A 16,833-nucleotide genomic window follows, 5' to 3' on the forward strand; every position below is an offset into this window, starting at 1 on the left:
GATAAAAATTATAGATGAAATTATATATTTTTTTATCTTAGATGTACGAAATCACGCCGAGAGTATTATTTATTCGCAACATATACAGTGTTTAAAGTTGCGGGCCAACATTTTTTGATATACAAACATACTGAAAATGAAGAAAATATTAGGTAATACAATGACAATATTATTTTATAAAAAAATATAATTTGTAATAACTTAAATTTTATTTATAGGTATATTGTAAGCTATGAAGATTTATATGACAAAATAAAGAGCTTTCATATAAATACTGGGCATGGTGGAAATGTCAATCTTCGAATGGCAATACAAAAAGAGTACTACATTCCGAGACCAGCTATGGACATTTTTTTAACAGTATGTCAAACTTGTAGGTGTAAGAGATCAATGAACCGCAAACTCGTTATTAAACCTATTACATCAAATGATTTTAACGAAAGAGGACAAGTGGACCTAATTGATTTTCAGTCAGTTCTAGATGGAAAGTATAAATGGATACTTAACTATCAGGATCACAATACAAAATTTATATCCCTCCGTCCTATGGAAAGTAAAAGGGCTATAGAAGTCAGTACTCATTCGCTAAGTATTTTTCTAACATTTGGAGCGCCAAGCATTTTACAAAGTGATAATGGTTGAGAGTTTGTTAACTGTGTAATCGATGAATTAAAACAACTTTGGCCGGAGTGTGTTATTATACATGGACGTCCAAGGCATCCTCAGAGTCAAAGGAGTATTGAACGGGCCAATCAAGACATTGAACATATGTTAAGAGCATGGATGCAAGACAATGTGTCCCAGAGATGGTCAATCGGTCTTCAATTTGTCCAGTTGCAAAAAAATTGTTCATTTCACCGTACTATTGGTAAAAGCCCATATAACGCGTTGTTTGGAAATGACCCAAAAGTTGGATTGACAAGTTCAAGACTTCCAAATAATTTTGTACAAACTAATTACGACTGAAGAAGAAATTGAAGAAATTGAAGAGATTTTACAATGTTCAACGGTTAATTATACATGTGGTATATGTAAAATTGAAATAAATGAAGTGGAAAATCAAGATGAAGCTGGATCTATTATGTGTAACTTATGTAGAAAAAAAGAACAGATTAAAATGCAACGAAAAAAAGGTTCTGATAGCATTAAAAAATTTGCTGAAAAAATGTTGCAGGTAAATTTTTAAATAACACAATTTTATAAATAAAATAAAAATATTTATAATTCTCTTTTATAGACTAGTCATGCAGCTGTTCTAGACCTTGAAGTTAATGATTGTGTGGTAATGGCCGTTCCAAAAGTCGACAAAGGGCCTACAGATCCACCAAATATTATATGTTTAGTTGTTGAAAAAAAAAATAAACTGTATAAGCTAGGAACTAAACATGGAATGATTAAAGGATGGTATGGAGGAGATTGTTTAAAAAAATGTGAGACATTTTTAAAGAGTGACGAGATTGTGTTGGACAAAGAGCTAACTGTTCGAGAAACTGTGACAGTCATAACAGGGGGACAAGGTTTTTCTTCTTGTTCATGTAAATCTAAAAGCCCATGTCAAACATCAAGATGTGCCTGTTTTAAAAAAAAATGTTGTGCAATAGTCGTTGTCATAACTCTCAACCTTGTAAAAATAAATAATAAAATATAGAATTAAGTTTAAGAATATATATAATTTTAATTATAATTATAATTTTTAATTTTCATATTTCTTTATATTTAAAGGCTATATTATATTATACCGTATTATTATACATATTAATAGTAATAGTAATTTTACACTATGTGGATAAAATGAATTTCATTCACTTCATGAAGAGGTTAAAAAATTGTCCATATGGTGTAAGTAGTAAAAAGTCATTTTCACGAAGTGGATGTCCACTTCATGAAATGAGCGATTTGACTAAATGGATGCGAAATATATATACATCCCGTGTACTCCGTTTTCCGTAAAAAATTGCAACTCTTAAAAATTTATGATTTTTCAACTCCTTTTGGGTGTAACTCGCTGGCCGCAGCAGTAAGTGCAACTCTTCCATCTTGGTAGGCAATGTTCAATAATTTGATTCGGTGCTAGAGCTATTGTACCTGATCTGCCCAAATAACCAATGGAAACCAATAATAAATTAATACTAATATTTACTGTAGACGCTGTAACCAATGGCAACTATATTTATAAACAAAAATAAAATTTCCAATTTCCATCGTGAACCTCAAGATCCCCGTTTGAGCACCTCTTTAAAAACAAAATTTCGGAAAATCCTTTCTTAGTGCCCGATGAAATAATTATAAAAATCTATCCTCGAAATTTCAAGTGGATAACTCAAATAGGTTCGGCTCTGCGTTGATTATTGGTAAAGTACACTTTCCTTTATATATATATAGATTATCGTTAAACCTACAACTGTAAATTGTTGGTAAACGGCGACGGCTACTTTGTACTGTCCATTGATAGATTCATGACCTAAAACCATGATATAGGTAGTCGCATTGTCCTTAATTTATTAATATAGGTACATTTTATAATTTTTAAATTGTAATGAATTTGAATATTTTTCATAATAATCTGCAATACAATTTTTAAACTTGTGTAGGACTCATAAGTATTTGGCTTCTGAAGAACTGATGAAAGTATCTATATTAAAACTTAAAAGTAGTAGCTTTACAGCTTTACAAGTTAAGTTTGGAAAAATTCTTTATACTTACCTATTCAATACACACAATGATACATATATTTATTTTTAATAAAACCTTTTAAAAATATCCAGACACTAAATATAATCAGTATAGTGTAGGTATATCGAATTTAAAATTAAATTAAATAAAAATTAAACAGAACAGAAGTTTTCTCGTAAGAGAAATAAATTTTAAAAACATAATTAATACCGTTTACAAATTTTATTTTAATCAAATATACACATGAACATTTTTAAGAAACATACAGGTAAAATAAAATAGTTCTTAAATAATATTATAATTGTTTTCTTTGTAATTAATTTAATTTGTTATTGAGATTTTTGAAAGTAATCATATTAAAATACAATTTCAGTTTGCATACATTGGCGAAAATAATTAGCTTAATTATTGTAAACGGAGATTTTTTCAAAAATAAAAGTAATTTTAATCAGTCGACAATGGATCTATATGTGATATTTGATTCACTTGTCTACGGCATATCGGACAGTTATTTATATTTTTTTTGGTCATTTTTACAACGCACGCCGAACAAAATTTATGTTCACATGGTGAAAGCTTGACACAAACACATTTATCATAGCAAATAATGCAGCAGCATTCTCTAGATGAATCTCTTGCTCTGCAATTGTTAATGGCTGGTTCTTGGCCTAAAATGGAATTAAATGTTTTATATTAATATAGAAATTATAACATGTAATTTTATAAAATATATTATTAATCATTTATTTTTACTACTGTATATGTTAATAGTAAAATAAGAAATTCAAAAAATGTTGAAGTGGGTGCATACTTCAAAGCCCCAGAATTTTTTTTTAAATTAAATGTTTATCATTTTAGGAGAATATTTTTCAGTATTTCTTTACATGGGGTTATGCCCGAGGGGGACACTGAATTCACTGCTATTATTCAAATTAATATCTTGTTCTATACCTTGGTTCATTTTTCTGCTACAACTACTTTTGTCTTCACTGCACACCGTGTTCTTGATCGACTTTTCCAATCACTTTCTCGATTTCTAGATTATCAAAACAGAAAATATTTAAATCTGCAATAGATATAGTTCCAAATTTGTAGTAATTATGTATATATTGTATCAGTAAGGCACACATTTCGATAGGATGGAGGGGGTGGCAACTCTATGTATATTACGTACAATTTGTAAACTTCATATTTCGGAGGGGGAATAACTACCACTGGTTGTTCCACTATAATATAGGTATGTTAGTATTAAATACATCATAAATTTAAAATTTGATGTGGAGTAACTGTCCTTGATTTTAATTCTGCCGAAGTAGAAATTGACGTATTCACTTTGACAACCAAAGATCAATTTGTCAAGTAGGTCTATTATATAGTATAGTAAAAAGCAAATTAACAAAATAAATATATTATATGAATTAATTGTTCTTGATAAGTTTTATGGTACCTAATACCATAATCCTACAATACCAGATCAGATTTGTCATTTGTATAACAAAAAACACTCATTATTTCATAAGCAATATATTTTTTTTTAATTTAAGATATTTACATGTTAAACTAACTACTTTTATACATTCTTTTTTTAAAAATAATTTTCTACAAAATGCTTATTTGATGTATTATAACATTCACAACCATCAAATATTAAGCAAATAGTTGCGTATTAATAAGCAAAGTTCAGATAATTGGTGTGAATGTGAAATAGTATAAGGTGTCCCTCAAAAGCTTTAATAGTCTAGTCGGGATATTTGTATAGAAATCTAATATATTAAATAATATGTATTATGTTGTCATTAAAAAATCAACAATATAATTTTTCAACAAATATTTAGAAGAAAAAACAAGGGCAATAAAAAATATTGAAGTTGCTTGCATTTTTAATTTAAAAAAAGAAAATATCAAAAAAAGTTTATTCTTCAAAATAATGAGTAGGTATATTTACAATTGAAATTACCAATATGACAATACACGTATAAAATAAATACAATATGACTACAGAATCATTTGGCATGTTATATACTTTTAATCATTTACAGTATTAGATTTTTAAAACTAAAATCCATCCCTTTTTTTTTAGTCTTATATATTGTTCACATTATGTGGGGTTACAGATAAGAATATTATTTAGGGTTACAGATAATAATATTCTTTAGGGTAGTTGGTGTGGCACCACATAAAAAAAACAACCCATGAACAATATATATAATATACTCATATAATAATAATATTATTACCTATAGCTGAAGCCTTTGCTGTCAGCCATAACTGTAAGATTGAATATTTGAATTATATTTCAATTTTACGTAATTGTTATAATATAATAATTATAATATACTACCTACCTCTTTGAAAGATTTAGAGTGGGGTGAGTGAGAGAAAATAAATTATACTGCACTAGAGCACTTACAATAGAAACCTGTGCTAAGACGAATGACGGGTAGATGTTCAAATACAAGTGTAACGTCTAAGATTTTAAATTATTGTTCACAGCTACGTTACACGCTTCACGACACTTGCCTGGCGATTGAAACGTTTGCACGAAATAATAATGCTGGCGCCCTGCATAATAATAATAATATAGTCGACGATTACGCACGAATGGTGCGCACGATTCGTGTGGCCTTGTCAATGTGTTTGATCGTCAAAATAGGTCACCACCCCCCAAACGGTCACCCAACAAGTCAATACCCAATAGCAACAGATGTTGCTTTTAGTATTATTTATTTTTTTGGAATATCGTGTATAGGGCGTGATAGTAGAAGATCGAAATAAAATAAATCAGGGACGTTTACACAATTCATGTTTACAGACAACTGATTAATATACTACATTACTTTATAACCTGTTATTAAAACATTAAAAAAAAAAGATATTGATATAATGCATTAAATTAGTGGCGTAATTTGGCCATGTTTGTGCCGTATTTGTGGACTGAAACATTTGCGATAAAAGTTGCAGCCCGTATTTCTGTCATGTACCTATACGTTCATTGCGTTAATTAATTTTTATCTGTTTCAATACCTATAGACTTATAAGTTATAATTAATAAAGAACAAAGTTGGCACAGAAAAATTCAACAGCTAAGACTTTGTAACGATAAAAATATAAATAATAAAAAATAAAAAATAAATAATTAATTGTGGCTTTGCGCGTTAACTGCTCGGTAAGTTGCGCAATGCGACTGAGAGTAAGTACATCCACTGCTACTAATTCCCGGATGGATGATCACCAGGGTTTATAGTAGTAAAACCTTGCCAAACACACACGTGCTGCTTATTAGCACCTACCGTAACAACCAAAACAACACCATACCGTACCAACCACAGTTCATAACCCCTACAACAGCTATAATGGCCATAGTTGTCAGAATTGAGTTCATAAAAAAAAAAATGAATTATTAATATAACATGACATATACAAAATGTGTTTTAGATTCTGAGCGGAGCAAAAAAATGTAATGGTTTTACAATGATGTGTGTTTTTTGATACATTTTGGATAATAAGCACGCTTCGATTTTTGAGATCAGCATCTTTTTTAATAGAAAAGTGAACCTAGTTGGTACTTTTGGGTGGTCAAAATTGAAAATCCCAAGTAGTTTTGGAAAGCGTTGAGAAAAACTACCGACCAATTACGAAAAACCCCTAAAAATAGGATTTTAATTTCCAACGATTTGTTTATCACCCCAACGAATAAAAAATAATAATATTATAAGGACTACGAGGGCAATTATAAACTCCGCCAAAATACTGGTTAGATAAAAAGGTCTAATGTTAAGTCCGCCAGTTTTATTTTCTTACCTGTAATGGGTTTATGGAAACTCCGCCAATGTTAAGACTTGGCTTATGTAAATCTAAATAATATATCTCAATTCAGAAATGTCAAATTCAAAATGAAAAAAAATATGGTGTTAGAGAACGCTATAAATACGAAATAGTTATAATAATAGACTATTTAAACTTATTTTATGCTTAATGGTTAGAATATCTACAAATTTATCACATAATTTTACTTGACAGTTCAAAATATTATTAATTATAACATATCATAATGTCATAATATAACATACCTACATATTTTTAGATTATTACAAATTACAATTATCTATCATGTTTTTTAACATAACGCAAGCCATTGATTCGTTTGGACAATTATTATTTATTATATATATTTTTTGGCCTTTACGCATACCTAACTATTATTTAATAAGAATATGGTTATTATTATAAAATTATGATTTTTTTAATTATTAATAATTGGTATATTATATTAATTATAATACTGTTACTTGATATTCTTCACTAGCGGAATTTACATGAACTCAATTTTACCTGATTTTTTTTTACTGCAGAGTTTACATGAACCCAATTTTATCTGTTTTAATTTCCTGATGGAGTTTACAAGCGCCTGACTACGCTAACCGCTCAGAATCGTTTCTCGTATACAATGCTTCAATGGTTTATCATTGTATTCGAATATAACACATCCATTACAGCTACTGTCCAACAGAGCAGTACCCACTTGTCCAACTTTTTTATTATTATTGTTTATTAAGTTTAAATAAAACAGTGTCAATAAAAAAAAAAACAATATTTTTACAACAGTAATGTTGACAGTCCTAAGTCTGATAAAATGGGAAGGAAGATGTCGGTTGTAAATTGGTAATATACATTTTAATATAGAAAATACCCGGGACGTATAGTTTACACGTTGCCAAAAAATACTCGGAACGCAATATGTAAATTATTTACATAAAAAAGGTACATTAGGAAACAACTTACAGTGCAGACCCGTATTGTTACCCAAAATGATTCCTGATACCTTACGTACGCACAAAACACACTTAAACACGAGTACGGCGAAAGCGTCGGCTCCGGAATATGGATTTAAGTGTCACTTAATTTTTGACGAATTGCAGAAAAAATCCCTTAAAGATGGAAAGATGGTTAGACTTTTGTCATTTTTAACCTAACATACTAAACATTTCAAACAAAAAATGTATTTTATTTCTAATATTTTGTATTCAATTTAGATGATATTATACTGAGTAGGTAACCGTGGTCCGAACATTATCATGGAAATAATACAGCCCTATTTCGACACCATGTACATTTTCGATTTTTCTACTTTTGATATATACGTTATTTTGCAGATAATTCGTGTAATTTTGCGGACTAATTTTCAATTTTTGCGAAGAAATAGTTGTTTAGAAAATCAAAAAAACAGTTGACAATGTCAACTTGACATGCTAGTGTGAAATGGTTAGATAAAAAAAAAAATAACTTTCTCTACTTTTTATCATACTATCATTTTGCGGACTGATTTTCATTTTTTGCGTACAAATAGTTTTTTAGCAAATCAAAAAAACTTTCCAAAAAATTAAAAAACCGCCTACTTTACTTTTTATTATACAATAAATATTTTGCGGATAATTTGCGCAATTTTGCGGACTTTCATAATTTGTGGACAACTAGTTTTTTAGCAAATCAATAACAGCTTAACAGAAAATTTGAAAATTCCCTTACTTCATTTTTTAGTATACCATTACTTTCGGATAATTTGCGTGAATTTACAGACTAATTTTCATTTAATAAATATTTCAATTTACAATATTAAAATTATTTTATGTACCTACAAATCAAACAATTTTTTTCCAAAATGTTTATAAACCGATAAGGTACTTCACTACTTAATTTATATTTATTTTTTCATATTTTTTTACAAGTTATTATTGCTATGACTGATAGATTTTGATAGGTTTTGATGAATATCAATTTATAATAATTTGATACTGGAATAGCCTTTTATTTTTAAAATAAAAATAGTACATTTTCAAATATTAAGGTAGTAGATGTCATAAGAAGAACTAAGGCATGTAGAAAAACTTTCTTGCCCATGTTATAAAAGAAGAAGAAAAATATTGGAAAATGTTTGCCTTCTCTGACCAGTTTCTGGATGAAGAACAAGGATCGCACGTTTTAATAATTACATGCAGGGGTGGATTTACCTATAGGCCACCAAGGCACTGGCCTAGGGCGCAATTTTTTAGTTAATTTTTACTTTTTAGTTTTTCATAATTTTATAATTCTATTTACCTAAATTTATATTTTATATTAATTTTTTTTCGTATACAACTTGCATGAAACTGGAGAATGGCTCACGTAGTCACGTCGTAGTAACGTTTTAATTTGTAAGCTATAATAACCTTGCCGTTTGAGTCTAATCCTGCGATCAGCGCGCGCCGTCACCGCTAGAGGTTCGACATCGACACTCGACGAGGCAGTTGCCGGCGTTGCCTATGTTAATGCATGCAAGGCCGTAGCCAGAAAAATAATTCGGGGGGGTGGGGGGGGGGTTGTTAGAGTATAAATGTTATATTATGTAATAAAATATGAAATTATAAAAAATATTATTTAAATTAAGAACATGACATTTTTTTAAAAATTTCGGTAGGTAACTATGAACATTATCTTATATTTCTACATTAATAATTATAATTCATTACACTTTAGTATACAAGTTAACTATATACAATACATATATCAAAAAAATAAAAAAATGTGTAAAACGTACTACAATACAACTATATTTTTTTAATTTTCCTTGAAGTATTTGAAAATCTTTAAACTTAATCTTTGACTTATCTGTCAAACTTTTTAGATTCTGAGTGGAGTGATGAATGAATTGATTTTATAATGATGTGTTTTTTTATTAATTTCTTTTATCTATATCTGTTTACAGTGTACATGATAAGTAGTCAAAATAATGCTTGGATTTTTACTTCAGTTTCTTTTTCAGACTTTTCCAGTAAATGTGAATCTAGTTGGTGCATTGGTGAGGTCAAAATTAAAAATTCTCACACATTTCAAAAAGCACTAGGAAAAACAAAAAAAAAAAAAGGTGGGTATCGCTCTGCTATAAAGTAGGTTACAAGTGGGTCACTGCGTATAATGGATAATATTAAATTTGAATTCAATGATATAATATCATTGTATAAGAAAAACGATTTTGAGCGGAGACGGTATGTCAGTCTAGGTATAAGACATATATATATACTTATCTATGGTATTAAAAAAAAAAATGACCTGTAATAGGTACCTAAAATAAATTCCAAATTAATCATATCACAATATCCATTAGGTACTTATAACGCGTTATACATCAACAACAAACCGTGATACTATCATAGATATAAAATAGTATACTTTAGAAGTTTAAAGTACCCACAAATAATATTATACAATCACAACAAAATAACTAAAATAGTGATTCTAGGTTTTTAATATGTAACTTCATCCAAATTTGAACTTAAAATGACTATAAAAATAAACTGTGTATATGTATTTTTTTAGATTTTTTGGTAACAGAATTAACTAAGTGAATATCAAACCCTCATAAAAATTTAATTTGACTTTCTTAAAGACATTTTTTTTTTTTTTTATAAAGGTAGATAATCTTATAAGCAATCTTGTATTACATTTTAAAATCTTAGATTTAAAAAGAAATATTTTTATGATTTCTTAACTTAAAATAATTTGCTAATTTTGGTGATTTTTCCATATTTTGTCAATTTTTGAACTTTAAATGCTTATAAAAAAAACTGTGACTAAAGATTTTTAATATTTTTCAAATGTCAATGTAACAATATAGTAGGAACCTTCTATTAAATTTTCAAGCTTTTTTAATTTTTCTTTTGTTTTTCACTGGGAATTTTAAATTTTGACCTCTCCAATGCACCAACAATATTCACTTGCCCATCGAACAAGATACTGAAGTTGAAAATTAAAGCATTATTTTGACTACTTATCGTGTAAACAGACACAAAAAATAAAAAAATTTAAAAAAAAAACACTCATCATTGTAAAATTAATACATTCATCATTCCGCTCAGAATCTAAAAGTGTATGGAAAACGCTAATTATAAATAGGTAATGCAATTATTGAATAATTTAAATTAATAGTACTACAAAATTGGCTATTTTATTTTAGGTATAGGTTCATGGAAACGTTTTGTGATAATATTAAGAATAATAATATTATCTTTGCTTTGTACAATATTATATTCATCGGTGATCGGTTATAGATTTGTATTCATGTTATAATTTACAGACTACCTATAATATATATTTTTTATTGAATTATAAATGTCATGATACTATGTATGAGTATCTATGTAAACCAAGTGTGTTTAATATCATTAAATAATAATAATGTGTATTGTTCATTATGATGATGTCAAACACAAAATCAATGAGCTAAATAATAATTAAGCAGTATAAAATGAAACCAATTTTGATCGCACCGGTTAATAACGTAAATATTATATCTGTTTGCTTTTATGATTAATAAATTATTAATCCTGTTAAATTGTTTTACTGGTAGATGGATATAAAAAAATCAAGACAAAACAAGCCCAGCGATGAAATGTCTATAAAATTAGTGGTTACACCAATTAAAGACAGTCAACGTGATTCAAATAAAAGTTCTTGGGACGAAAATCAACAACTTAATCGATATGAATTTTATCTGGGAGACACTAATGTCACGCCTCAGGCACCAACTAATATTAAATATGAATATATTAGTAATGAAAACTCGTTGAATCAACGAATTTTATCAAAAATATCCACTACTCATATGGAACAAGAACAAGAAAATCACCTCAATACTTTTCGTCAACTTAACATTAAATCCCTTGACAATTTACTTGACAACATATTTCGCAAACGGCAATATCACAATGGAGAAGGCCCGGATGAAAACAAATACGATGTTGGCGCAAATCTTCTCTTTCCCAATAATAATATTAGTGATGATAATTATGAAATTGAACTTACTGAGAGTCCGACGTTTAACATTTTAAACGTACCAAGCAGTGTTACCGTAAAAGGGTAAGGCTGTAGAATCGAACCAATATTGGCTATTGAATATTAATTATGTTTTAATCTGAACATTTTGTATAACTATTTTACGAGGTTTTAGAAATTTTTACTGAACTATAAATTATCTAAAAAGTCACAAAAGTACAACAGTTACTTTCCTGTATCAATGTTTAAATCAAGAACTTATAAATTATTATATTATAACCTATAGTTTGTATAATTGTAACTAATGTAAATCATTAGGCATTAAAGTACTAGCAATTTAATTTAGGTCATTTATTCTAGGTACCTATATAGCTATATGGTCATATGACTAAATAAAATTAAATAAATGTTCCTTCATTTATTAATGAACGTTATTATTTATTACGGAAAAAAACCCTAAAACGTCAAATGCCACTTATTAATTATTTTTTAATCGAGTTCCGTTATTTCAGAGATGGAGATTATGAAAGATCGCAAAAATCGAGAGAAGTTTATCTAAATAACTTATCAAAGCCACGCATCAAGATCGACAATATCTCGCAAACAGTAAATTCTCTCATGGAACGTGAAGACGTGGAATGTCAAACCTCGAACGTCGCCACGTGTATGGCTGGTACTCAGGTCCACAATTTCAACATAATAGACACTTTCAACAAGATGGACGTGAAACAAGACGTAATCCCGCCATCGACTATTGATGAAGAATCAACTGAAGAGAAAATTCGACATGCGGACAGACAGCTGTTGGATGACGAAAATGATCCTATGAATGAAGGTGCAGCTGAGGACGACCATCCCGATACGACAATGTTTTTGGAACGAATATTAGCCCAGAACTCGTTGAACGTCAAACTGTTTTGGTCAAACGATATAGAAATTATGAACCCCGAGAATGAATCGCACTTGGAATCGCTCTTGGACCAAAAGGTTTTCAGTCTTACGTACTGTTTTACACTGACGTTGCTTGGCGATGCAGACAAAGGCTTAGCCGTCAGATGCATGCACTGGAACGAGATGGAGAAGCACTTGTTGGCTGTTGTCTACAGCAACCTAATGTACACCGATTACGCAGACAAGCAATATGCATGCGTGGCTGTGTGGAGTACGAAAAATCAACATACTCCAGAACGGTAAGAAATATTATATAACGCTCGTCGCGTTAATCTTTTACATCGTTAAAACATTATTTCAAGGCTTTGCACCCGTTTAGCCCGTATAGCCAAAACCCTTAAAAAACCCTTAAAAATTATCGAAACCGTAAACCCATATAACCCGATTGATTTTGATGACGTATAACCTGAAACACCCAAAACCGAAATTAAATTCGGGTTTTAACCCATAACCCGTATAAAAAAATATTACATTTTCAAGTGACATATGAATTTGTATGTATATTTCATGGAGAATTCAGTTTTTCATAATTGGGAACGCTGGTTACATGTGACAAATGTGATACAACTGATAAATTGTTTTGATTGTTTTGAATTGTGTTATTTTTAAATTTTTAATATAATATTATCATATCCGTAGTGAAAATTGTCTTGTGTACCTATGTTTTTTTTCTTTATTACTATTTAATACTTATTGTTGTTAAAACATTTAATATTTAATATTATACAATTTTAAATTATATTAAATTAAATTATATTACGTGTGTAACTACTGTATTAGACATTAGTACTGAAAAGTTGATTGTATAACTTTATACTTTCCTTAATCAAATTTAACACTTTACGCACAACAAAATTGATGTATTACTCGATTTTAAATAACCCATAACCCGAATAAATAAACTGGCTAAACAAAACCCATATTCTTTAAAATAAAGAAAACCTGAAACCACAAACTCTATTTTTATTTGAAGCACCCGAAACCATAACCCGAATAAATCGTTTGGGTACAAAGCCTTGCATTATTTTTATACCCGGTGCTTGATTTTGGGGAAAAAAAGTAGGCGATGAAATGTGATGAATTACAAAACAATTTATTATTTTGACTTTTTCAACATTTTATCACGCTGTGCCAGTATACCTTTTCTATTAATAAATTACTTCTACGTTTAACAAATTTACATGTCATAATATTATTATTATTATATATACGTTCCACTTAAAAAAGATAAACGGGAACAATAAAATGTCTGAAAAACAATTTAAGGTTCTTAGTGATATATTGTCGTGCTTCCCTCTTCTTACATCAAGCACCAATTGTACCAGACGGTTTGGGAATTTCGTCATTGTTTAGTTGGCGCGCTCAATGTCTTTCAATTGATTTTATAGATTCTACGAGTTCAACAAATCAGCTATTACGTGCTTAAAGTTCTCAATCAAAACTCCAAATAATCTTGCCATTGGATTTGATTGCGGGATTATAAAAATAATCGATATCTCTAAAAAATCTCTCAACATTGTGTTTCAAACGTCCACTAACCTATCGTTAGAAACTACCAGCATTTCGGGGCTTTTTTGGACCACCAACACTGAAAACAAAATACCCCATGAAGTCAAATCAGAATGTCTAGTTAGTATAAAATGACTAATAGTTAGTATAAAATTTCTACACAATAGTATTTGGCACTAGGTTTAAATTGATATTTTCTTGACTTCCATAGATGGCGTGCAATACGATTGGTTGTATTTCACGTTGTTGTTTTTCGCACGGGAAGTTTCGGGAAAAATTAGTCATGAAACTAAATAATAGTTTGATACAAGAAGAACTCCCAGAGAAGAATTTGGTTGAAAGTAAAACTTATAAATCGGTTTTTCGTGTAACTAAATTTATTGAACTGAACCAAAATGCGAATTTGGTGGGCACTGCGGACGGTCTCGTCTACTCATTTTTATATGACGATTTAATGACTCGTCCAAAAAAAATTGTTTCTCACTTTGGAATAATCAAATCGTTGGAAAAATCGCCTTTCTCTCAGGATGTATATTTGACAACTGGTTGCGACTGTAACATAAACATTTGGGTCAGTGATATTTTTCTTGAACCAGTAATAACTTTAAGTGTTGGCAAACAAATCGAAAAAGCTATTTGGAGCCGAACATGTTCGACAGTTATAGCATCTATTATTGGTAACATACACGATATTATTAGCCAAATATATAAGATAAGAGTTAAAATATGTATAATAACAATATGTATATGACATATGTTATATACTAAATGATTACCCTACATTTTTCATAAAATAATACATTTTATTCAAATTCCTATTTTCAAAATTGTTAAATATGCATAGAATCCACGTTTTCAAATTCTTATCATTTTATAATACCTAGTTAAAGAGTGACCTGTGACGATACAAACTTCTGTTTTTCAAATGAGAACTCCTCTGCTTTTTTACTGTAAATTATTTAGTGGAAAGTTTTTTTGAAAATGTTGGTGATCCTAATTTAAAATTTGAATGAGTAATTTTTCAGAAAATTAAAATATTTACAAAGGATTTAATAGTCTATTAAATAATGTATCTTCAGTGGGAAAGAGTGGTTGTCATTTGAAAAACAGAAATTTCTATCTCCAAAGGTCACTTCTCAAATCTCGAGAATTTGAAAATATGGTCTTTTAAAATACTTGAAAATTCCAAAAACAAATTTTAAATAATTATATTATTGAAGAAGAAGAAAGGGGTGAGCATGCTTGGAATAATTTTGTATAACTTATATATAATATGTATAATCGTAAATTAGGTGATTCTTTTAAAGACAAATCAACAAATCAATGTTGTTGGAAAAATTTTTTTACATAATTCATAGTAATTATAAAACAACTTTTTGTATTTTTTTGTTATCATTTTGATTTGTTTTACTTTTTTGAATGACACTATATAATTTAAATTGCATTTTCTGAAGCAGATTATTTTTTTATGAATTAATTATAGCTTATAAGTAAATCCCAGATTTAAATGCACTAACAAACGCCCAAATGTGTATAAAGTGTCGCGTAAAAATATATTGTAATATTTTAATATAATTAAGAAGTTAAGATATGGACTGGAAAAACAACAATTACTTTATACTTACAGTTTAAATTGGATTACTTTCAAGCTTAATAACCCGAATCTAACAGTAAATGACAACTTAATAAGTAACTTAAAAAATTAAAATGGTAAAAATACATTTTTTTTTTAATGTTGTTTTGTAATATCTTCGAATTGAGTAAAAAAATATTTTCAAAAACGGTAATACTCTTCAAGAAAATGTGTGTTTACTTATAAAAGAATCACCTGGTAAATGGTAATTTGTTTACAAACTTGCACAAACGTGACTTCGTAATTTTGTATAATGGGCAACAATACGTCAATGTCCACTGCGGCAATTAAAATAACGAACTCGGTGAAATAAATATTATACTGACAATAAACAGCAATAAAAATATTAACAAGGCATAAAATCTAGACTAAAGCACCTTTTTATTCTTATATTTAGCGGGAATATTAACCATTCACATAATTAATAATGTAAAGTAGGGGAGACCAGGGCAAAGCGCATAGGTTAACTTTATGTGTCAAAATATGGTGTCCAAACTATTATTTTAAGAATTATTTTTTAATATAATCATAAATTGACTTCTCAAATTCATTATTTAACCATTCAACAAATTTAATAAGCACTCAATTAATAAAAACATGAAAAATTTTTAAAAATGGAATTTTATTCACTTTGCCCGGATACCAGGGCAAAATGAAAACATATGCTGGGAAAAGTAATAAACAATGAGATAAATAAATAATTTATGTTACTCCAATTAATAATTGTATAATATGAATACGAACACATATTAATACATTTATTCACAATAAAAAAACAACATTTTTAAATATTATATTTAATTTTTCATAATCATAAAAAAACATAAAATATAAAATTCTTCTTGGTAAAATAAAAAATTATCTTTTCATATTACACTATAAACACGAAATATGACATTTTCAGATATTCTTCATCAAATAAAAATAAAATATTTCCTAAAAAGATGATATTTCCACTTTGCCCAGATTGATTTTTTCTTAAATAAACATTATTTTTTTTAAGTATACGTGATTTAGGAACTTGTGTTTAATAACTATATTAACTTAATATAATTATGAACGTAATAAACTAAGTTTAAAAAAGTTAATTTATGAATATTATTTAAAAAACCTTAAATTCTTATCATGTATTTTTTTAAGAAATTTAACTATTTTCGTATAAACGCATTTATGGTGAATGTAAACTAGTGAATGATATTAAATGATCATCCCAGCAAATACGATACACATTGATGCCAACTTATATACTCATTATTATT

The 16,833-nt window shown here is 28.5% G+C and overlaps 2 protein-coding genes across 2 annotated transcripts; one reads left to right on the forward strand and one right to left on the reverse strand.

Moving 5' to 3' along the window:
- Window positions 1–390: 390 nt before the first annotated feature.
- LOC103310808 lies at window positions 391–2,393 on the forward strand. The gene is made up of 5 exons (XM_008190149.2): window positions 391–570; window positions 691–868; window positions 969–1,174; window positions 1,238–1,535; window positions 2,383–2,393. Exons 1-5 carry the CDS (start codon window positions 391–393, stop codon window positions 2,391–2,393), a joined length of 873 nt encoding a protein of 290 aa, XP_008188371.2.
- A 613-nt stretch (window positions 2,394–3,006) lies between these two features.
- On the reverse strand, window positions 3,007–5,436 carry LOC100574403 (E3 ubiquitin-protein ligase complex slx8-rfp subunit slx8-like). The gene is made up of 3 exons (XM_003248088.4): window positions 5,084–5,436; window positions 3,625–3,709; window positions 3,007–3,341 (listed from the first exon to the last, which is right to left on the reverse strand). Exons 2-3 carry the CDS (start codon window positions 3,632–3,634, stop codon window positions 3,118–3,120), a joined length of 234 nt encoding a protein of 77 aa, XP_003248136.1. The 5' UTR covers window positions 3,635–3,709; window positions 5,084–5,436; the 3' UTR covers window positions 3,007–3,117.
- Window positions 5,437–16,833: the final 11,397 nt, after the last annotated feature.

Source organism: Acyrthosiphon pisum, chromosome X (assembly GCF_005508785.2).
Source record: "Acyrthosiphon pisum isolate AL4f chromosome X, pea_aphid_22Mar2018_4r6ur, whole genome shotgun sequence".
Lineage (NCBI taxonomy): Eukaryota > Metazoa > Arthropoda > Insecta > Hemiptera > Aphididae > Acyrthosiphon > Acyrthosiphon pisum.

Coding starts and splice junctions, on each gene's coding strand:
- LOC103310808 (XM_008190149.2), top strand. CDS start 391: ATGAACCGCAAACTCGTTATTAAACCTATTACATCAAATGATTTTAAC. Junction 869..968: donor TTCATTTCACCGTACTATTG/GTAAAAGCCCAT, acceptor TTACGACTGAAG/AAGAAATTGAAGAAATTGAA. Junction 1,175..1,237: donor TTGCTGAAAAAATGTTGCAG/GTAAATTTTTAA, acceptor TCTCTTTTATAG/ACTAGTCATGCAGCTGTTCT.